General features: G+C 30.3%; 2 protein-coding genes across 3 annotated transcripts; one reads left to right on the top strand and one right to left on the bottom strand.

Moving 5' to 3' along the window:
- The first annotated feature begins 6,876 nt into the window (after positions 1–6,876).
- Positions 6,877–8,433, top strand: LOC112284977 (glutathione S-transferase F10). Of its 2 annotated transcripts, none has more exons than XM_073535129.1 (4): positions 6,877–6,985; positions 7,187–7,366; positions 7,550–7,598; positions 7,793–8,433. In XM_073535129.1, exons 2-4 carry the CDS (start codon positions 7,220–7,222, stop codon positions 8,290–8,292), a joined length of 696 nt encoding a protein of 231 aa, XP_073391230.1. In that variant the 5' UTR covers positions 6,877–6,985; positions 7,187–7,219; the 3' UTR covers positions 8,293–8,433. The 2 variants fall into 2 exon arrangements, with proteins under 2 accessions (XP_073391230.1, XP_073391231.1); XM_073535130.1 differs by having other exon boundaries at positions 6,895–6,985; positions 7,192–7,366.
- Positions 8,424–9,852, bottom strand: LOC112284437 (uncharacterized). The gene is made up of 2 exons (XM_024524221.3): positions 9,387–9,852; positions 8,424–9,068 (listed from the first exon to the last, which is right to left on the bottom strand). Exons 1-2 carry the CDS (start codon positions 9,726–9,728, stop codon positions 8,949–8,951), a joined length of 462 nt encoding a protein of 153 aa, XP_024379989.1. The 5' UTR covers positions 9,729–9,852; the 3' UTR covers positions 8,424–8,948.
- Positions 9,853–24,060: the final 14,208 nt, after the last annotated feature.

The following is a 24,060-nucleotide window of genomic DNA, read 5'->3' on the forward strand; positions in this document are numbered from 1 at the left end:
CAAAGCTATCCAATTCCAAGATCGCAAGTTAGATTCATTGATACACTTCTTTCAGGTTCAGCACTATCATGGTTTTCATCTTTTCTTGAACGACGAGATCCAATATTGGATAATCTAGAGGCTTTTTTGGCGGAGTTTTGATCCATGTATGGAAAACATGATGTAATTTGTGTTGCAATCAATAAGATCCATATTTTACGACAAGATAATCGATCAATAATGTTGTATACTTCACAATTCTGACAACTTGCAATTGATATCAAGTGGAATGATGCTGCAATTATTAGCCAATTTTTCTATGGATTACAATATGAGGTAAAATAATTAATGCTCAACTTACCTGATCCTCAAACATTGAGTCAAGCAATTGACTTTGCTATCAAGTGCAACAATCGCCTTTTTGAATTTCGATCTGAGAATCATATAAGTAGACCTCAATGTTATTATAATTCAATGGCAACACCATCACCTCTTCAGCACATACATTCAGAACTAGAGGATATGCAAATTGATGTAGTACGTTTCAAACCTCTTACTAAGCAAGAAAAGACTCGTCGTCGTCAAGAAGGATTATGTTTACATTGTAGAGAATGAAAGCACACTGCTCAACATTGTCCAAAGAAATGATGCAATCACAAAATGAGGAGTATAGTTGTGAAAGAAGACAATATGTCAGAAAACGAGTTTGTCCAGTTACAATAGGGACTGTGCAGCTCGAACCTTGCACAACATCTAGTAAAGGTCCTATTCTCACCTTAGAGCCCTCTCCTTGTTTTACATTAAATATTATTTTAGGACCTAAATATTACAAAGCCTCTGCCTTGTTAGATTCAGGAGCCTCGGCATGTTTTTTAGATGAAGAATTTACTAAAAGACATAGCATATCTTTAGTAAAGAAAACTAAACCTGTTCATGTAGAAGTCATAGATGGTCGTCCATTGTCTTCTAGAGATATTACTCATGAAACCCTTCCTATAGAAGTAATAATCAATGGTCATAATAGCTTTGTAGTATTTAATATCATTAGATCTCCCTCTAATCCAGTAATTTTAGGTTTATTGTGGTTAGAAAAATACAACCCTCAAATAGATTAGATTTCTCGAACTCTTTCTTTCTCTAAAAGTATAACTAACAGTGTAATTAATCAAGTAGAGAGTCATAAGTCCAGTTCAATTAAACCCGTATTTATAGGTGCAAAAGCTTTCTTGCATGCTGCTATGAAAGAATCACCATATATTATTTATGCCACACCTGTTTCTACTGGTGGAAAGACTTCAAGTGGCATTCCAAGCCAATATCAAGAATTTTAAGATGTATTCGAAAAAAAGAATGCGGATACACTCCCGGAACATCGTTCCTATGATTGTTCAATTGATCTTTAAGAAAGAGCACAACCGCCATTCGGACCAATCTACAGTTTATCACAAAATGAGTTGACTGAACTCAAGGAATATATTGAAGAAAATCTAGCCAAGAATTTCATACGCCATTCTAAATCTCCGGCAAGAGCTCTAATTCTATTTGTGAAGAAAAAAGATAGATCATTACGAATGTATGTTGATTATCCAGGACTCAATAAGATTACCATCAACAACAGGTATCCACTACCTTTAATATCTGGACTTCTTGATCAACTCAATCAAGCTAAGATCTATATAAAAATAGATCTCCGGAGAGCATACAATCTAGTACGCATCAAAGAAGGAGATGAATGGAAGACTGCGTTTTGAACTAGGTATAGACATTTTGAATACAACGTCATGCCTTTTGGACTTACAAATGCACCAACAGCTTTTCAACATCTAATGAATGATGTTTTTTGAGAGTTTTTGGAAGATTTTGTAGTTTGTTATCTAGACGACATCTTGATCTATTCTAAGAATCCAGAAGAATATGAACTTCATGTTCGTCGTGTGTTACAAAAATTAAGAGATGCATGACTCTATGCCAAGATAGAAAAGTGTGTATTCTACACTACTTAAGTCGATTTCTTAGGTTACATCATTTCAAATGATGGACTTATGATGGATCCTAAGAAAGTTCAAACTATTATAGATTGAAAGATTCCAAAAACGGTAAGAGATGTCCAATGCTTTTTGGAATTTGCCAACTACTATCGGATCTTCATCAAGGACTTCTCTCAAGTTGCAGCTCCACTTACATGCTTGACTTGTAAAGACAAACTCCAATGGAATGAAGAAGCGGAAGTTGCTTTTGAATCTTTGAAGACAACGTTTGTTTCTGCACCAATCTTGTATCATGTTGAATTTTCCAAAGCATTCTTTATAGAAATAGATGCATCAGACTTTGCTCTAGGTGCAGTTTTATCACAAATGGGAATAGATGACAAACTTCATCCAGTAGCCTTTCATTCAAGAAAATTCTCAGCAGCAGAAATCAATTATGAGATCCACGACAAAGAACTTCTTGCAATTATGGATTCTTTTTAAGAATGGCATCATTATCTAGAAGGCGCTTCTAGTCTAGTCACCATGCATACGGATCACAAGAACCTCAAGTATTTCATGTCAACACGCGTATTAAATCGTCGTTAAGCTCATTAGAGCATGTCTTTATCAAAATTCGAGTTCATCATCACTTATTGGCCAGGAAAACAATAAGGTTTGTCCAATGCCTTGTCTAGTCGTTCTTATCTTGCACCAAAAGAAGGAGATGTAGCTTTTGAATAACAAAGAATGGTTCTCTTGAAGCTGGAGCAATTTCATCTTCGAGTAATAAAATCAACATTGACTGTTGATTTAACTTTTTTCAAGCAAGTCCAGTTAAGTATGTCTTTAGACCCTCTTGTTCATGATATCAAGAACAATTCTTCTAAATCTCATGATTCCTTTAAATTCGAGTTCAAGAACAACCTACTCTATTTCAAAGGACCCTTATATGTTCCAGAAGGAGAAGCATGTTTACGTGTTCTTCAACCTCGTCACGACTTCCCAACAACATGACATTTTCGGTATAATAAAACTTTGGAACTAATATCCAAAGATTTTTGATGGCCACAAATATGAAAAGCAGTCAAAGATTTTGTACAATCTTGTGATGTTTGCTCGAGATCAAAAACTCCTCGTCATCGACCTTACGGACTTCTTCAGCCATTATCCATTCCAGAACAACCATGGTCTTCTGTTTCTATGGACTTCATCACAGATCTTCCAATCTCAAGTTCTTATGACTCTATATTCATGATAGTAGATCGTTTTACCAAGATGGCATATTTTGTACCATGTACAAAATCTATCACAAGTGAAGAAACAGCTAAGCTCTTTCTTGATAATATCTATCACTATCATGGATTACCCAAGGATATTATATCAAATAGGGGAACTCAATTTGTATCAAGATTTTGGCAGACTCTTTTCAAGATTCTAAAAGTGGATATAAAACTATCTTCGGCATTCCATCCTCAAACTAATGGACAAACGGAGCATGTTAATCAAGTTTTGGAGCAATATTTAAGATGTACCATTAACTACCAACAAGATGATTGGACAACTCTTTTGCCATTGGTTGAGTTTGCTTATAATAACACGATACATTCTTCTACAAAACAAATATCTTTCTTTGCTAATTATGGTTATCATCCATGACTTGATACTTTTGACTTTTCAAAAGTTGATAATCCTGTTGCAAAAGATTTGGCGATTCATTTATCAAAGCTACATGCAACGATGAAGGTGCAGTTAAAAGAGGCTCAAGAACAACAAAATGTCAATGCAGATGTCTATAAAAAGGAACAACCACCATTCCTCTTGGGTGATAAGGTATGGCTACTTCGTCGCAATATCAAGACCACTCATCCTTGTGATAAGTTGGACTATCGAAGGCTTGGACCATTTTCTATTTCTGCACAAATCAATTCAATTGCATATCGTTTACATCTATCGGAGTCAATAAAAATCCATCTAATATTTCACGTGTCTCTTCTTGAACCATACAAGATAGTGGACATACAAAAAAGATGACAAGCTCCACCTCCTCCTATAGAAGTGGACAATAATGAAGAGTTTGAAGTAGAAGAAGTCTTAGATTCAAGGCGGCGCTGAAATAAATTGGAATATCTTATCCATTGACACGGATATGGTATTAGTGATTATACATGATAGCCAATAAAGAATCTTGCAAATGCACCAAAGGCGATGGAGGCTTTTCATCGATGACATCTATCAAAATCAAAATAAAAATCTTCTTTATAAAAGAAACAACATCTAGGTAAGATAACATTCTACTTTCAATTCTTGTTCGTAGCTTCTTTGTAGTTGTGACGTTCAAGAGATGGAGAACCAATAATTAGTGGATTCGACTTAGGAGCCTTCATTTGTTGACCTGTCGAACGAGAGATTATGATTGTCACAACCTTCAAGACCGCGCAATCGAGATGAAGATCTTCAAGAACGACATGTTCTTCCTCAAATAGATGGCGAGATACAATGTGTTTGGTATCATGATTTGGGAAGGGACTTTTGATGTTTGGTGATTTTGCTAGAGGTAGGAACAACTCCTGATGGTGTTCCAAATGTTTTATTTGAAGGAAGTTATGAAGGCCTCAACAATGATCAAATAACTAAGTGGTCTTCCTGCCCTGGTATGGGACACTACCGATGGTTGAGAGGCCCTATCAATCATCTTCGAAGAGAACAAAGATCAGAGTATGTGGCATATACAATTCGTTGCATCATAGATTTCTTCAACATATGATGATCACTCCTCGTGGAACTTGTCCCTATAAGGGCAGGTAATGTCACGGACATATTCATGTAAGCTAGTAATTACATATACAAATAGATAAAAGTAAGTTAATTCTATAGTATTTAATATGGAAGCTTTTTAGAAGCTTCATAGACATTGCTTTGACTTCATAGGTGTCTTTAGTTGACCTTTTGGATTAGAAACGTGGTCAATAAGTTGGCCATGTGCCACACATGTTGTTAGCTTGAAGATCAAGCTAACTATGTGGTCCACACATAGAAAAACTTGCCTTGTAAGTCAAGGCATGTGTCCTTTAAAGTCAACACATATTGGAGATCCTATAGAACGTCGCCACGTAGCCCCTAGTTAGATAGTATATATAGAGACAAGAGTGAAGCCTTCTTCATTCTTGTCAATTCCTTTCTTGCTACTAGCCTAGTTTCAAGGGTCTCTAGTTTTCTTGTCTTTTGGCAATAACCATTCTAGTTTCTCTTTCAATATACATACTTGTTTATTTATATTTTGTTACCTTTCTTTGAGTGAAGGCTCACTTGTCTGAATTACTTTTTCATCGAGTTCTTGTCCTTAATAGGTTATCTTGTTGACCAAGTTTCTAGCTTATTAATGAATTATAAATATATGTAAAGTCAAAGCAGCATCTATGAAGCTTTTCTAAAAAATATTATGAAATAAATCTACTTTTATCTTCTTCTACTTAATCATATAAGTAAATATTAGAATAAATATGTATGTCCATGACAACAAAATAGATCATGAGGTAAGAAGGGTGAATGTGGCTTTATCAACTCTTTTTTATTTATTTTTATTTTTTTATTATATATATTCAAGAATCACTAATTATAATAATATCTTTATATTAAAAACTTATTTGCATTGTTTATAATTTTATGAAGATATATTAATGCTAAGAACTATAAGTTGTTATAGTAAATGTATATAAGAATTAAATCAAAGTTCAAGCCTAAATGTGGTTTTTATTATGCTAATATTTTATTTTAATATTAAAAGTAAGTCTAAGAAATGTTATTAATATAAATTAGATAAGAATAAAAAAAACTTGTATATTAATATTTTTTCATATTAAATATTTAATAAGAAATATAAAACATCATTAAACATGAAGATATCATGGACTTCATTGAAATGTGTACTTAGAGGTTTTTTAGATATAACTATAGTATATGCTTTAAACATCTATAGACTTTATTAATTGTAATCCAATATGATAAGTATTTGATTTTTTTTTTCAAATTGGTAGATGGATTTAAAATTAATTATTTTTTTGCTAATATATAATAAATAATAAGTTTTATGATATATTAATATAAAATTTATATAAATAAAAATTTAAATATATAATTTTAATATAATATATATTTAGTAGTAATTTATTTTTCTAAAACAATAAAAAAATTGAAATCAAAGCCTTTGAATGTTAAGACAATTATAATGTCATCAAAAAAGGCCTTTCACAAGAAAAAAGAAAATATTCCTATAAAATTTGGAAGAATACAACATTATTAGATTATTTGTTAGAGGAATCACATATTAACCCAAAACAGTTTAGGCAACTAAAGTCACTTTATACAATGTTTTTATTTCTTATAAATTTCTCAAGTTATATATATGTATTAAAAAATCACAATACAGGTAGATTAAAAAAAGGTATTTTTTTCACTAGGCTAGAAAAAATATTTAGATTCCTTGACAGAATTTGCAAAAATTTAGATAATATAAAGAATTGCTCAAAAGATGAAGGAATAAAAAGATACTTTGAAAGGCACAATAAGACACCCCAAATAATCTAACATCACATGTAAATTTAAAAAACTAAATGATACCATAAGATCAACCTAAATACATTGAAAAACTACAAATAGAAGAAGTAATAACTGAGAAAAACATAAAGTAATAAAAAGAAACAAAAGTCGATTATTTTACCAAAAAAGTCTCTAAGATTGATAGAATCAGAAGTCTTAAATTGAAGATGACAGAATCAAAAAAATCAATAAATGGCCATACAAGAAAACAGAATTCCAACGCTCTCACAATTAGTTCCAGGAAAACTGGAACGAATCCATGAAATCAGAAACTAACGTGGAATCCATGCACACCCGGAACTCGACGGCGCCATGTCTACAAATGTCGATGGAGTTTGGAGGGACAGACACTGCAACAACTTAAGCTTGTCGATTTGAGTCCTGCCTACAAAGCATTTCTAGTGAAACCATCAGCCTTGATTGCTGCACACCACCACTAGGTGCCGCGTCTCTCACCGTTTAGCACTCTTCCCAACCATCTCATGTCTCATTCTGCTGGTTGTTGTTACATGTGTGCTGATGCCGTTGCTTGAGTTGTTGTATTCGCTGGACTGAACCATTGAGGCCTTTCGTTGCATCAGTGTGGATGTATCTCTCATTGTGGTCTTTGTGGCTGACAAAGTGGTGCGTTGTCGATGTAGGTTAGGTAACTCGTTTCGTGCAGGTGAAGAACAATGGCCACCAAGCTGTATGGGACGTACTATTCCAGCGCCACCGCAAGGGCGATCGTGGTGATGCTGGAGAAGGAAGTGGACTTTGAGCTGATCAGCACCAGCATCTTGCTTGGAGAGCACAAGAAACCTGAGTACATGACTTTGCAGGTAAGTAGCCTCCACTCTCTTTCTTTTTTTTTTTTCTTTTTTTTTTTTTTTTTTTCCATATTTTTTATTCTGGATTGCTGCCAGCATGATTTGTGCACTCGTGGCTATTTGTTTTTTGGGATGTTGCAAGATACGTTCCCACTGAGGTACTCACACCCACCGTGGGTTGGGCGTGTCCTGCAGCCGTTCGGACTGGTTCCACTCCTGGAGGACGAGGACCTCAAATTGTTCGGTACGCGCTGTAGCTGTGTGTGTTGCTTGGCTTGGCTTTGCTTTCAAGTATGGGTTGTTTGTTGGTTTGCATTGCGGCAACAGTTACGGCAAGCGATTGCTGGGCCAGGTGCATGAGCGGTAGCGAGCAGCTGGCGGGGTGGACACCTAGTTTGCAAGTGTTGGGTCTGATGAATGGCGAGTTGGTTTGCACAGAGTCTGGCGCAATAATGCGATACATTGCCGACAAGTACGAAGCTCAGGGAACTCCTAAGCTGTATGGGTCGACCAAAGCGGAGCGGGCGCTAGTGGAGCAGTGGATGGAGGTTGAGAGCGGCACGTTCAGCGCACTCATGCGAACCCTTGTGAAGGAGCTCATCTACGGGCCAGGGCTGTTCAAAATTGCAACGGACCAGAAGGCCGTGGAGGACGCCACAGAAAAGCTGAACAAAGTGCTGGACGTGTACGAAGCGCAGCTAACGAAGCATCAGTACTTGGCAGGGGACTTCGTGAGCATTGCGGACCTTGGGCATTTGCCTTTGAGCAACCTGTACTTCAACGTGTTGGGGAAGCGGGAGCTGTTGAGCTCACGGCCGCGGGTTGCAGCATGGTGGGGTGCGATATTGAGCCGGGCATCTTGGAAGAAGATCGTGTCCTTTGCGGGTGCAGACTATGAGTCATGGGTGAAGGCGGCAAAGAGCTTCCAGCCACAGTGAGAGTGTATTTGTTGCACGAATGTAAAGACCGATTACTACACAGATAGGAGTTCATCGCTGGATTGGATAATTCAAAAGCATGTGACCACTTGTACAACTCAAGAAATATAGTTTGCATTTACTCGATGCTATTCACCTTAATGAATGAGTGCCTTTTGTATTGAAAAGTGCAACAGGTGCTGAATTTCTCATGATTTATGATTGAATGTAAATGAATGACACACAGAGACGTGCTCCAAGTGTGCTCTTTAGTATGGAACAAATAATGTCATCGCCGTAAGATATGACCTATCCACTAAGGCCATGATAACTTCGAGGTTTGGTTCTCTAGTCATTGTTGAGGATATACAATTTTTTTTCGCTCATGATGAATGATGCGTAGGAGTAGGGATTCCTGGGTTGTTTTAAGTAATGTTTCGAATTCAATTCCTTATCCGAGGTTGTTCTGATTGATGGATACTAAAGACTACAATCAGATATTACAAATGTTTTGATACATGGTTGAGGGGGTAAATAAATTTTCTACAATTGTAAGCACTTTCAGAGACTTGACGTCGTCCTTCCCCAGTTTCGCTTCACTTGGCTGTCGTGGTTAATTTACAGAACACAGAAGTTTCGATAATCATGTTCGATGTTTCCGAAATCAATTTTTGTGTCTAGAAGTTTGACGTGTCTTCGTTACCTTGTGCAACTTGGGCAGCAAGCATGGACCGGCACTCCTTCAAACGAAGATCAAAGCTAATACTTCCGTGTGATGCACCAGATGGCAGGAAAACCTGAACCCAAAGTAACCACGTCAGATGAACTTTAAAAGAGAAAAAAGAAAAAATGCCTCAACACCATCATCTCGTTAATGATCTTAATCTTTCACACACTTTTCATGTTCGGCTTTAACTCTGGGGAACTAAGAGGCCCTAGTAACATTATATTCTTTGCGGAATGACCCTGGAGTACAATCAAATCTTTTGTTCTGTACAATATTTTCTCCAGCCTGTAGTTTGACAGATATCCCGACAGCCTTTCAAGACCATCGAACATTTTGGTTGAGTTTCCACATTTAAGTGGAAATCAGTTTAAGAGAAACGGCAACGTACCGGATAATTCACATACTCTTTCTTGACAGCCGCACCCGAAGCTCCTTGTTGCAGAATCTCAGCAAGATCAACAACCACGCTTCCAATGGGCTTGGTGGACACGAATCCTAGACCCAGCAATTCGATGTTAAGTTTTGAGCTTTGGCCTAGCGAGCGTCCCTTGAGCGTCAAGGTGATGGGGGTTTCCCACACAGGGTTGCTGCCGTTAATCCTGTCGACGGGACCTGGCACTCGAATGATGGGATCAACCCATGCCACGGCGTACGCGTGCATCTTGGTCTTGTTCACTTTCTTCAAGTCGGTCGCGGATTTCAGCAGAACTTCCAATTTCCTATCCGCCATGCCTCAGCAATACTTAAATTTACTTCTACGACAGCCCGCAACACCCACTTCAGCCTCAATATCAAACGTCACTCACGGAAACAATTGCAATCGACTTGCACAGACACAGCGCTAACAAGCTTCAATTTCAACCTGCAGATTTCAAACTCCGGCGCCGTTCATATACCATTAGCTCCAGACCATGAAGTCACGGCCTGGGTATTGCGCAATGGCAGACAAAGCTCCGCGAGTCAGAAGCACCGCGTCCGGAACGCGTGAGGATTAGCCACAGCATATTCGGTCATCAGTGCTCCTACCCTCCGTAACAATCGCACTACTTTGGTATGACCCCACCTGTTTGATCGGACGGAGACCGACAAACCAACAGCTAGATTCCAAGTAAACGTTGCCATTCCCACGATAAATAAATAAATAAATAAATAAAAAATATATATATATATCGATTTTGAACATCATTTTTTTTTCGACTAAAATAACATTAAAATATCACCACAATTGACAAGCCAAGGAGTTAACGAAATGGCATCAGTCATTCATATTCACGACTTAGCTCAGGGCTCTAAGTTGGCACCCTGATGAGCAAGCAATCCACCCCAAGTGCCGGTAACTTAAGAGTCTTCGGGTTTGGTGCTTCAGAACCTAAAAAGGCTGGTTACTTGTGAGGACTTGTCGGTTTCGAATCCAATGAAGGAATGAGTTCAAAATTCAAAGGCATTTGCGTGTGGAATTCCGAGCCTACTCTAGCAATCAGTTGGGGTGCTGCGAAATGGATCCGAGGCTTCGGCGACGCCATTTGCGCAAAGCCTCACGCGATGGCGACGAGGCTTTCCTCGCGGCGCCTGCTCGACGGCTTCGTCCCCGCCGTGATGCAACTCTTTTCACACTTCAAGTCTAGCATAACTTCCATGAATGTGTTATACTCCGAAAGTTGTTAAGATGAGGTGACAACTTTTTAATAAGTATGTAGTATTGTTAAAAAGTGTCTAATAATGAATTATTTCAAAACAATTGATACAACATTTCACTTATATTTCTTCTAGTAAAATATATTTAATCAATTTTTTTGACTTAATATTATGCCATATTGTTACTAGAAACATAAGATTGTAGTTATAAAAATAATAGGATTATAACATTTGGTAATAAAATAATAGATTAGAAAATATAATTTAATCTTTTTCAAAGTATCATCATCCAACCTTTACTTATTTATAAGTTTTATTAATTCTTGTTAATGATATATATATATATATATATATATATATATATATATATATCATAAGTTTTGCATAAATTTTTTAATTGCTTATATTTTTAATTTTATACGATTGATTTGTAATTATCTCTAGTAAAATTTATTTACATACATGTTTTTTTTTTTTATAAATATTCTTAATAAATATTTTTAATACTAATTAGTAATAGATTTTTTAGATATATTTATTATATAAAATAACTCAAGAAACAAATAAGAAGAGATAAAAATCCTTTGTGAGTGGTTGTATACCTCATTATTTTTTATCAAAAGTAATCATCAAAAGTGAACTAAAATTGAGATTAATTATTACTTTAATTGAAATTAACATATTATTTTAAGTTATTTTTAAAAAGGAAAGCATGTGAGAGCTTTGAGGTTAACGTATTGTTTCACTATTTTGTATTGGAATTGCTTTGATAGTAGAGCTTTACTATGTTTGATATAATAGGTTTGTAGTTCACGTTGTGCACATTTAACTTGTATAATATCTCATTGGAAGAGAGAATATAAACTTTATACTTGTTGTTGTCATGTAACATGGCTAATGAATCAAAGAGAGAAGAAAACATTATATTATAGAAGATCTTATTTTAAAATATTATAGCTAATTATCTTAAAAGTATAGATAATAATAAAAAAGATAGTAAAACTAAAAAATATTAATGTTGTCTTTTTACAAAATGGACTTCTATTTACTTTGTAGGACCATAAATAAGACAAATCAAAGTAAATTGAGAAATTAAATAATATTGGCATGTGTAGGAAAGAGTTAAGAGTAGATTTTAGCAAAGTTTACTTCAAGAAGTAAAGAATTGATATCCAAAGAAGACTAGTTGTCAACTTGGATTGAAATTAGACCTTAAGGCACAAAACTACACACCTACGATGACTTTGAGTTTTTTTGTAGATCAAAGAGTTTAATTTGAGGGCAAACTTCAAAAGTGATTTTTAGGCATTAGTTTCATGTATTTTGAATCAATATTAAAATATTGAGGGATTTTCAAAATTAATTATGTTCTTAGTAGAATTAGGATTTTAAAAATAAAAATATATTTAAGAATTTGAAGGTTTCTTAAGTTTTGTGGTGAGTGTACAAATAAAATTTGGAGAATGTGTTGGTGTGTTAGTTATAAATATGTATGAAAATTTTGAGATCAATGGAATAGTTAGATTGAAGTTTATAAGGGTTTTTGTGGATTGAGATCTCAGAAATTGGAGTTTGAAAGTTAGTAAGTGTTTCTAAGATCTTCAGAAATTTGTCAATTGGATCAAAGTGAATTATTTTTGTATGAATATTAGACTCAATTTCCAACATTTGGGTGAAATTTGAGAGCAATTCAATAGTTAAAAAAGAAGATATTGGCATTAGAAGTTCAGCATTCAGGTTGGAGTAGGAGGTTGTCCAACATCCAATTCTATTATTTTCTATTTCTTTCAATTGCTAGGTATCTAATGCATTTTAGAGCAAAAACACATGTAATATAATATATTTGGTGAATCCAACATGAAAAGCTTGAAATAGAAGGTATTTGGAATTGTTTTTGGTTTATTTAATCTATGGAAAAAGAAAGCAAGAAAATGGAAGGAAAGGCTTTTTGATGGTACTTCAAATAGAGTTGAAAGTGGAGCTACAAGTAGAAGACAAGGTATATATTTTTATCTCAACTTTGCAAGCATATTTGAGGCTTTATTCGTATTCATGCAATAACAAAAAGTTAAAGATTACAAAGATGGTATGATAAACAAAGCATAACAAGTGGTTGTAGATAGCACTGATGAATTTGAAAAGAAGGATATTATAAAATATTTAAGGTATTATGTAAAAGAAATGGAATTGAAGTATGTTTCAATGAAGAAGATGGTTCAATTATTTGAATTAACTACTACATCAGAGATAAGAAATCAAGTGAAGTCTTTATAAGATATTTTGGAGGTTTATGGGAGAAATTTTCACAAACATTAAAGGATGAGTTTTTCTTGGAAGATAGTAATTAGGTTACAAAGAAGTCATTTTTTGAATGGATTAAAAGGCCTAAGGAGGATCTTCTAGCAACAAAATTATTAAAGGAGTTTGAAAAGTAATATTCTTGTTTATCAAAGAAAGAGAGGAAATTATTAGATCCAAGTAAAGTGGAGGTTTTTTTTCAAGGAGTCAATAGAACGTTACAAGAAAAATTGGAAATCTTGCTTGAAGATAAAGATAAAATGAAGGTAGACAACAAATTGGAAGAAAGTAGAAGAGACAATAGAATTGCTTGTAAAAAGTAAAAGAAAAAAAGGATAAGGTGGTTATTTAAAGAACATTGCAAGCATCTAAGGTAAAAATGCTTATTATTCATCCAACATCTATAATTCAACCTTCAAAAGTTATATTAAAGAAAGAAGAAATAGGAATTGATGAAATCATACAAGGTATGAGAGATTTACAAATTAAATTTGCAAAACTTAAAGAGAAGGGTCAATCATCAAAAATATCAAAGGTTAGGACCAATACAAGGTGTAGTACATAGGTGCATGTGATATGATAGCGTGGATCATTCAAGAAAGAAATGTGAAGATTTTATAGAGGCATTATGCAAAGGAGTTGTTTTTTATAAGATGGTATGGTACACTTAAAAGAGAGTGGAGAAAAATTGGAAACAAATATTGGTAAGGAGAGAATCAAGATGTTTATAAAAAAAGAATTTAAAATTTCAAGCAATGAAGCATCAATATATTGGATGGAAGCAAATCTAAGCAAATTTTTAAGCATAAATCTTGAACTTTTAGAAGAATCTAGTTCTTTATGGTGTAATATAATAAATTATGCTGAAAAAGAATTTTTTTTCAATAGATGATTTAAAAAGTAGTGGTAATAATATTTAGCAAATTATTATGTGGAATGATCTAGAATATGGATTATTGGTACATGTTCATATTGCAAGGAATCAACATGAAGGATTAATAGTAGAAAAATGAAAGAGAGATGAAAACAACAAAATGCCATGTAAAAGAACTTTAAGAGGAAAAAAACCACAACAACAAAAAATCCCATGAATGAAGAGACAACAAAAAATATTTCTACAAAGAAAAAGAAATTTATAAAAGAAAAAGAAAAGGCTCTTGCTTATAAATTACAATTAGATATTGAAGCTACTACAAATTTAAAGAAGGTATTGGAGATGTGGATTTTAAGTAGAAAGCTTGAATTTATAATTGGTGAAATCCTAAGAATTGTAAAGATTAAATTTCATGAAGTTATTATTGAAAAAATAAAAAAATGACAATCTATAGGAGTTACTATGATATCAAATGTACAAGGAACAAAATCAATGAATAGCAATATAGATGAAGAAAATGAAATTTAATTTTTTGGAGATGTTTAGAAAATAAGATTAAAAAAAAAAAATATGATTCAAGCTTCTAGTCATTATTTTTAAAGTCATTGGGCAAAAGGTACTATAGAAATTTTGATTAATTTGAAAGATTTAGAAGAACCAATTGTAATATTAATTAATCATGGTTCTAAAATTAATTTGATATTAAATAAATTTTGTAAAAAAAAAATGACTCTTTAATATTGAATATGGATAGATGATAAGAACATTAAAAAATTCAAAAGAAGATTTATATGGAGCTTGTTTAAATATGAAGATGACAATAAGAGATGTTATTCATAAATAATTTTTTTTTGTAGAAGATATGTCTACATATCCTATTTTTTCTTTGTACAAGATATATTTACATATCTTATTATATTGGAACAACCATATATTATTGCTATACAAATAGAAAAAAAGTAATGGATGATGGTTTAGCTTATGCAAAGATAAGAAGTTAAGATGGAAAGATGGCGATGAATTTTTTAACAATTTGTGCAAATCATGAAAGAAATCAAGATAATTTGAAGAAACATCCTTTATCAAGGATATACAAAGAATTTAAAAAACTTGATGACTCAAAAGATTTTTATTAGACACCATTGTAAAAGGAGGTTGTAAAGATAGAAGAAGTGATAGCTTCTTGCCTATTAGAAAAAATGAGGCTAATATAAGATTATCATAGAATGAACATATTTCATTAAAAAATATAAATAATAGGATAGAGAACAAAATGTCAAAAATATGGAACATGAGTTGAAAAAATATGAAATAATTAATGAATATAAATGCATATCAAGAGTATTTGAAGAATTATTTTTTAATAATACTATGAATAATTTATAAATATTATTGGTTTTAGATTTTGGAGGTGGTGATAAGTTAATAAATTTGCATTCTAAAATTTTTTATGATAGAGTGAAAGAATATATGAATAAGTATGAAATAAAGGTGAGTACAAAATATAAGACCATTGCAAAGAAGGTTAAACCAATGGCATTGTTACTACCATCGAATTTTGAAGAAAGGATTGAGAAAGCTTTTATGAAATTTAATTTAAGAAATCCAAGAAAAATAAGTCACAAATTCAAAGATGAATTGACATTAAATGGTTTGAAAATTTATTGTGATTTTTTTTAAAAAGAGATGAGGAGAGATGTTTTAAAGAAATGCTTTTATGACATGGTAAGGCATTTGTATTTGAATCACATGAAATAAGGTGTATTGATTCAGGTATTGTAGCTACTATGATTATTTTCAGAATTCCACATGAACTTTGGATTTCCAAAGGCCTATTTGCCAAAGCTGATCAAATTACTCAATAAAAAGATTATGATGAAAATTTTAAAACTATCTATTATACCATATTCTAATTAGTGATTCATAATACGTAAGAAAAATGGAACATTAAGGTTTATTCAAGATATGCAACCAATAAATAAAATAATTATTAGAAACATGGATTGGAGTCCAATTGTGGATGAATTTGTAGAGGCATTTGTAAAGAAAAAAAATTTATTCAATGAAAGATTTTTATTTGAGATATGATCAATTTTAATTAGTAATGCAAAGTAGAGATTTAATAACTATGAAGACACCATTAGGATTAGACAAAATTTGTACCTTACCACAAAGGGCTACAAATTTTTTGGCATACATGATAAATGAAATGTATAAGGTATTAAGAAAAAATGATTCTAAATATAGTGATTTTTTTTTTTAGATAATGTACCAATTAAGTAATGTAAAAAAAAAAGTAAAGATGAAACTTTGGATTCAAAAGGATGTAGAAAGTTTATTGCACATCATATTGATGATTGTAAGAATATTTTGACAAGGTTAGAAGAAGTTTATTTAACCTTATTAGGAGCAAAAACAATGTTTGGAATAAAAGTAGTTTTGGTGGTAGGGCACATGTAAATATCATATGAATGCAAGCTAAGTATGAAAATATTGATATTATTAAAAAAATAAAAGAATGTGTAAGTATGAAAAAATTAAAAGGTTTTTAGGAGCATGTATTTTCTATCATATATAGATACTTCATTTTGCATATGTAGCAAATCCATTAAATGAGCAGTTAAAAAAGATCAAAAATTTCAATAGAAAGGAGAACAAAGAAAAATTATGAAAAAATTCAAAGAACTTCTTTCTTTACCTCTAACTTTAAAGAAAGTAAATTATGAATGTAAAAGGTTGATGATATTAACAATTGATGCAAGTAGAATTGAATTAGGTTGAACAATTGAACAAGTTCATGAACAAGGGAATAAATATGTAATAAAGTTTGTAGCAAAGATTTTGAATACTAAGTAAGAGGCATATGCACAAATCAAAAGAGAATTATGAAGTATAGTAATAGCTATAAAAAATGAAAAAGAATACTTAATTGGTGCATTGATAATTATAGAAATAAATTGTCTATCTTTATTAGATATAATTATAAGTTATTCATCTTCTAATATTGCTATGTTAAGGTGGATAGTATATATCAAATCTATAATTCCAGAATTTAAACACATTGTAAGATATATTATGAAGAATAAGGTATTAAAGGTGAAAAAGATATGATTGATTTAGAAGATGATGTGAGTACAAATTTTTATACTAATACATTATCAAAGGGAGAAGGTGTATGTTTGAATACACTATTAGAAATATTTTCAAGAGATCTATATAAAAGAGAATGGAAAGCTGTTGGAGAATATTTAAGTACATTGAAGTAAGAAGAAGATTAGATAAATTAAGAAATTAAAAAAATCTATAAAAAAGCCTATGGATATTTTTTATGTGATGGATATTTATGAAAGCATGCAAAGAAGAGAAGATAAGTATTATAAAGAATTAAATGTGGTTTAGAAGCTTGATAAAAGATTATTAAGGAATTTCATAAAAATTTATAAATAAGGCATTGATATATTTGGACAACATTTACTAAGTTGAAAGAAAAATATTGATGGAAGAGCATACACAACAACGTGGCAAATTTTGTAGGATCTTATAAAACTTGCTAAGTGTATTCAAACATTTGGCATTGAGATGGATTCTATCTAATATATCTTTTAGCTTTATAATATAAGTGGATAGTCGATTTAGTGGTAATGCCTTTGAAACTTGAACAAATAAAGTATTTGATACTTGCACAAGAAGATTTATCAAATATGATTGAAAGACGAGTATTAAGAACAAAGGGTACTAAAGATATATGCCGATTATTATTGGAAGATGTTATTTGTTGTTATGGTTGTATTAAAAAGATTATAGCAAATAAAGATGGATTGGATACAAGATAAGCAAGATTTTTTTTAATAGAATAAGATTTAAACTTTCTTTTAAAATAGCCTATAATCTAGAAAGTAATGATAAGAGTGAGTGTAGACATTCACCTATTATTAAGGCATTATTAAAGATATGCCATGGCAAAGTACATGAATGGCCTAGACTACTACCATTTGCACTATAGGCACATTATACAACTTATAGCTTAGTAATAGATTATATGCCTTCTAAATTAATATATGGAAAAAAATCCATAATGCCAATAGAAGAAGAAGTGCTTATATGGGATGTATTGTCTTAAAAGAATGATTTCAATAGAGAAGAATTTTTAGCATTATGGATTGAACAATTAGAAAGAAGACCTAATGATATTGAAGCAATAATAAAGAAGTTGTAAGAAACAAGAAAAAAGAATAAAAAAATATTTGATAAAAAATAATGATTACGACCTAAAATAGTTGAAGGTGGTAATTGAATGTTAGTTTATGAGAGTATCTTGGAAAATCAATATAGCACAACAAAAAAATTTGCAAAGAGATGGTTTGGGTTTTATATTGTCAAACAAGTGTACAACAATGGAACATACTTGTTACGAGAATGTGATGGTATAAAATTGAAGACATCTATAGCAAGCAAGAAAATTAAGTTATTTAAACAAAGAAATGACGATATTTATTTTGATAAAGAAAAAAATTTATTATAAAACATTGAAGTGGAAGTAGAAGAGAAAATTTAAGATCAAGGATTTGACCAAGATTAAGAATATTTTATATCAATGTAATAAAGAAAATTTGGCGCATGCCAAAAGATGCACATGTTCAAAAGAGATGGATGTCATGATGTAATATGGCTAATAGATAAAAGAAAAAAAATATAATATAGAAGATCTTATTTTAAAATATTATAGAAAATTATCTTAAAAATATAAATAATAGTCAAAAAGATAATAAAATTTAAAAGTGCTAATACTACCTTTTCACAAAATAGACTTCTATTTATTTTGTAGGGCCATAAATAAGACAAAACAAAATAAATTAAAAAATTAAATGATATATGCATATATAAGAAAGAATTAAGAGTAGATTTTAGCAAAATTGATACTCAAAGAGAATTAGTTGTCAACTTAGATTAAGATTAGACCTCAAGGTACAAAACTATGTACCTATGGTGATTCTATAGTTTTTTTGTAGTTCAAAGACTAGAATTTGAGGAAAAACTTGAAAAGAGATTTTTAGGCATTGGTTTCATATATTTTGAATCAATATTGAGATTTTGTTTTTGGTATCAATCAAACAATTAGATTGAAGTATATGAGGGTTTTTTGGATTGAAGTCTCAAAAATTGGAGTTTAAAGATCAATAAGTGTTTCTAAGATCTTCAACAATTTTTCAATTGAATTGAAATAATTTTTATTTATTATTTATTATTTTTTTATTTTTTTATAGATATTAGACTTAATTTTTAATATTTGGATGAAATTTGAGAGCAATTTAATGATTTAAGAAAGAAATATTAGCAATGAAAGTTTAGCATTTAGGTTGGAATAGAAGGCTACCTAATATCCAATTGGATTATCTTATATTTCTCTCAATTGATAGGTACCTAATGCATTCTCAAGGAAGAACATACATAATATGGCATTGCTAGCAAAAATTGTATTATTTTAATTATAGTTTTGAATATATGCATATTATTATTTTATCATTCACTCATTATCTTTATGGTAATCAATATGCAAGGATGAATGAATGCTATGTAAGTCATACATCATACTTTATTATATTGAATTTTGATTCTTTTATAATATTTTTATTAATTTGTTTATCATATATTATAATAAACAATTGTATTACAAAAATTCATACAAGTGTCAAAATACCAGTTATACAAATATTGAAGTGGCCTTTCAAAATCTATTTGTGTGAGTAGTGCGCTTGCATGTTTGGTTGGGATTATTGTTTTGTTGTGCAGATGATTAACAAGTCAATGCCTACTCTAATTTCGGATATGTGAGTCAAAGTAACTTTGACTTTCATAGGTCTTAGTCATTCTAGAGTCTATACTCTTAGTAACATGTGCTAGAGGCTCTTCTATTAGTTTGTATAGTAGCGCAGCTTCTTAGTTGTCATAGTGTATATAGTTGGTTGTTAATCCATTATATTGTGGATCCTTACAATATTCAAGCTCTGAAATTATATTTGATTTAGGTGTAATGCAACCAAATCTATTATTGAAGGTTTAGTCATAATGTGATGAAACATCCTCAAGCTGTTGTACTTGAATGGATTGAGATCATTGTTGCTATATTATTTGTAGAGATAATGAAAAACAAGTGCTTGAAGAACTGACACATGGTGTTTTGGTTGTAATTGCAAGCATATCTTTTTCTTTTAAAAGTCTCTTACCATTCTTTCAACCTCAACAATGGATTTTCAATTCAATGAAGTTTTTTGTATGCTAGATGTTGGTATTTTTTTCTATTATAGTGTACTAAAATAGATCACAAAAATCAATACAATCTTTAGAGTAAGAATATGTATTTTTTCATTTTTTTTTGCTTAAGTGAAGACTTGTATATTAAATGCAATAATGATCTTCACTATACAAGTATCCACATTTGTCTACAACTACCTATGATTCAATTCCTTGTTTATGAACAATACTAATCAAAAATTCAATTTCATATCTGCACAAGTAAACTTTTATCACAATTAGGCCTCCTCTGTTGATATCATTTTTATATCATAAGCTCATGCTTCCAAAGGCACTTATAAATGATATTTTTTTTAAAATTAATATGTGCTTTGAATAAAGACGTGATAAATAATTGTTTGAACAACGTAAATAAGTACTATAATAAAGTTAGTGATTAGAGATTTCCAAGTAGTTTTGTTTCATTATGCAAAGATTATGTGAGAATGGATTCATATTAATAAAAATGCTTGTTTTTTTTTTTTTTTTTTTTTTTTTTTTTATTATTTAGGATGAATAACAATTATTTAAATTATGCACATAGGTCCAAAGGTAATAAATAAAAAAATTCTCTTACTAATTACATTAAAGGAATATAAATGGTTTCATTTTTATGCATATACTCTTTTATTTATTTATTTATTTATTTATTTTTGTCGTCAATATTTCTTTAAGAATGATTAATTTTTGACTTAGCAATGGAAAATTAAACTTTTACACCTTTTTTGTAGCCAATGGCATAGATTTTCATTAGTGTACATGTATATACACTCAATCTGTATCATAATCAATCTCTCTAGATCAAATAAATAATTAATTTTATAATATAATTGACTATATAATATTTAGTATATAATATAGATTACTTTTTGATGGTGCAGATTGAGTTGGAAAAATGAGCTAATTATAATTCAAAGTTGATTTTGATAAGTTTGACTACAATAAAGGCTAGCTATATATATTTATATATTATTAATAAATTCAATAAAATTTATTTTAAAACTAAAATTTATATTTTTATACTAAAATTAAAAATAATAAATAGAAGGTATTCAAGCTTTAGGATTAAAATAAAAAAATTAAAATATGCTTCATATTATAAAAATACTATTAATTTAAAAATTAGAATAATTAATATTATCTTAAAACTTATTGAATGTTCATTTATTTCAAATATAATTAAGATTATGTTTTTTATATTTATATTTTTTTATTAAGTAATTAAAATTTAATCACATATTTTTATTTGAATTAATAAAATATAAAAGATGATCAAATCTCTTTAGTAAAAATACTATCTACAATAATATGAATATAATAAATAAAAATAAAATTTAAAAAAACTCCTGACTCCTTTAAAGGTGATATTAAGTTTAAATTTCTATCTATTTGAAAAGATTATATTTCCTCACTCTTTTGGCTTTGATCTTAATTTCAAGTATAAATTCATATAAAAATATATCAAAGATATCTATTATTTTATAAGTTTATCAATTTTTTTAAAATTGAAAAAAATTTATATTAAGATATATTAAAGATTTAAAGTCGTTAAATATTTTTGACAAAAATTTTAAGTTTAAACACATAAGTTAATGAAGACTTGTTAAAATTTTTAAATTATTTGAATATATAAAAATGATATAAAAATTAAAAACCTGCTAACATCAAGATATATTGAAGATTTTGGCTTACTTAAATCTTTTAACAATGATATTATGAAGCATCAATTAATACTAGATGATTAAAATAATTACTTAACTATTTATTTTGGTAATATTACTAAACTTTTATAATTTATAATTTTATTTTTGATGAAGTATATATATATATATATATATATATATATATTTTTTGTATTGTATCTAAAATTTAAATTTACTTAAAGATTAAATTAATGATTTGGGACTTTTTATAAATCAATATTATATAGAATATATCTTCTTCTTCTTTTCTTAAATAAATAATTATAATTATATTTTAAATAAATTTATATTATGTAAAAAATAATTTTAATTTTATGAGTATTTTTTTTAAAAATGATATATATTTAGTATTTTTATATTAAATTTTGAAAATTACACATCAATTGTATAGCCTTTATATATAACATACTTCTTATTATACTAATAAGATAATGTTTTTATTGTTGAATAATAATAATTCCAATTGTGTAGCAACATAACACATAGATATAAGAATTTATATTCAAATTATTTTTAGATCATCTAAAATAAATTTAAAATTGTTTAAATATATATATATTTAATAATAATAAATCATGTATAAGATATAATACAAATATTATTTAAAAATTTAAAAATTTTAATTGATTTTTTTAAATGAATTTTTTTTGTAGTTCAAACAATCATTTAATGCATGTAGGTCATTTGGATGTAAAAGAATGTCTTAATTATTAAATATAAAATTCGGAAATTTTATAAAGTTAATAATAATAATAATAATAAATATTTTATTTAATATTCTAAACTACAATTACTTTATTTAAAAAATATTTTTATATAAATTTATAAACAACATAATTATATAGATGTATTTTAATGAAAGAAGAATAAGTCCTAGTTAGTTAAACATATGTTAGATACTAGAGTTTAGATGACAACCTAGTAAAAACACTAAAATTCTTCATTGTAATTTCATTATCTATCCTCCAACTAGGTTGTAGAAAGATAAGGTATAAGATACTCTTTATTTCTAAATGTGACTTGCCATGAAATATTATGACATAAACAACCTTGTTTCTTTTGTTCTTCCAACAATAGATGCATTTTATTTGTCCTTGTTAAAAATAAACTGAAGAAAAGAAAAAGAACATGGGCACAATGTGAATAAGATAGTCAAGATTTTGGTTTCAACATGTTGCAATATATTTATTGGCAATGTTATTTTATAGAGTGTCGGTTACTCAACTGATTGTTGCAATTGTTTCCTTGTATATAAGATAGCTGATCCATTTTTTACCACACCCCTTCCCTTCCCCCTCTTCTTCCATCCCTTGCCATTTCCAACATGTAGTGTGTGCTATTTCCATTATATAAGGCAATTAGGTTTAACATCCATTGATTAGAAGTAGGCCGGGGGTTGATTGAAATGATATTGAGCTCTGAGCAATGAATAAAATTTATTATACTTGAAATGGATATGTGTGAACTTATTTTGAAATAGATATGTGTGAACTGATATGTTCAGAGGTAGAATGATAATATAATTAGATGCCACACATTACAATTTTATAAAAGTTAGATTTTTAGTTTTGTAACCCACTATTTATTAGTTAAAATTAAATAGACCTATATGTCCAAAATGGGTTGAAGAGAATCTTCAGCTAAAACATTTATTTGAATTTTGTTCTAGGGCCAAATTGTCTAAAAAAAACACTTTCAGTACATGGGGTATTTTTTCAATATTTTTACACCTACTATATATATATATATATATATATATATATGTTGAAATGCTTAAGTTTTGGAAAATGGGTTTACCTTGTGTGCCCATGGAACAGAGTTCACACCATGCTGAATACATTTTACAACTTCATGGGTTTGTGCATGTGTTACAACTGCTACAGGTAGACCACACAGAAAGAAGTGAATGAAGTGCTTCTTTCTGTGCTTCCAGTGATGTTGAAACCGTGATCTGGTGAAGCAATTCGCACAACTTTCAAGAACCAAAAGATTTTGATGCTCTTGATAATGTGGAGGCATTTCCAGCACTTTGCCATTACTTTGGAAATGCTGCTGCTCATAAGCTTCGTTCCTGTACTCGAGATGATGCATGCGTGTTAGCATATCCTGCTACCATCATCTTGGTGATGGCAATTTTTGGAAGTTTTTGACTTGTGTAGACTGAGAAATTCCAGGCATCCAATAGTTTAAACTGAGTGTACAGAAAGACCTGCCTACACTCTGCTGCTGTTCGATGGTGAAACAAGGGCACAGCAGTGGAG

This window comes from Physcomitrium patens, chromosome 7 (assembly GCF_059467195.1).
Source record: "Physcomitrium patens ecotype Gransden chromosome 7, ASM5946719v1, whole genome shotgun sequence".
NCBI classification, from domain to species: Eukaryota; Viridiplantae; Streptophyta; class Bryopsida; order Funariales; family Funariaceae; genus Physcomitrium; species Physcomitrium patens.

Bases quoted from the DNA above. Each gene is read 5' to 3' on its own strand.
- LOC112284437 (XM_024524221.3), bottom strand. From the start codon at position 9,728: ATGGCGGATAGGAAATTGGAAGTTCTGCTGAAATCCGCGACCGACTTG. The intron at 9,069-9,386 runs GTACGTTGCCGT...CTTTGGGTTCAG, and splicing joins AAGAGTATGTGAATTATCCG to GTTTTCCTGCCATCTGGTGC.
- LOC112284977 (XM_073535129.1), top strand. From the start codon at position 7,220: ATGGCCACCAAGCTGTATGGGACGTACTATTCCAGCGCCACCGCAAGG. The intron at 7,367-7,549 runs GTAAGTAGCCTC...CGTGTCCTGCAG, and splicing joins CTGAGTACATGACTTTGCAG to CCGTTCGGACTGGTTCCACT. The intron at 7,599-7,792 runs GTACGCGCTGTA...TGGTTTGCACAG, and splicing joins CGAGGACCTCAAATTGTTCG to AGTCTGGCGCAATAATGCGA.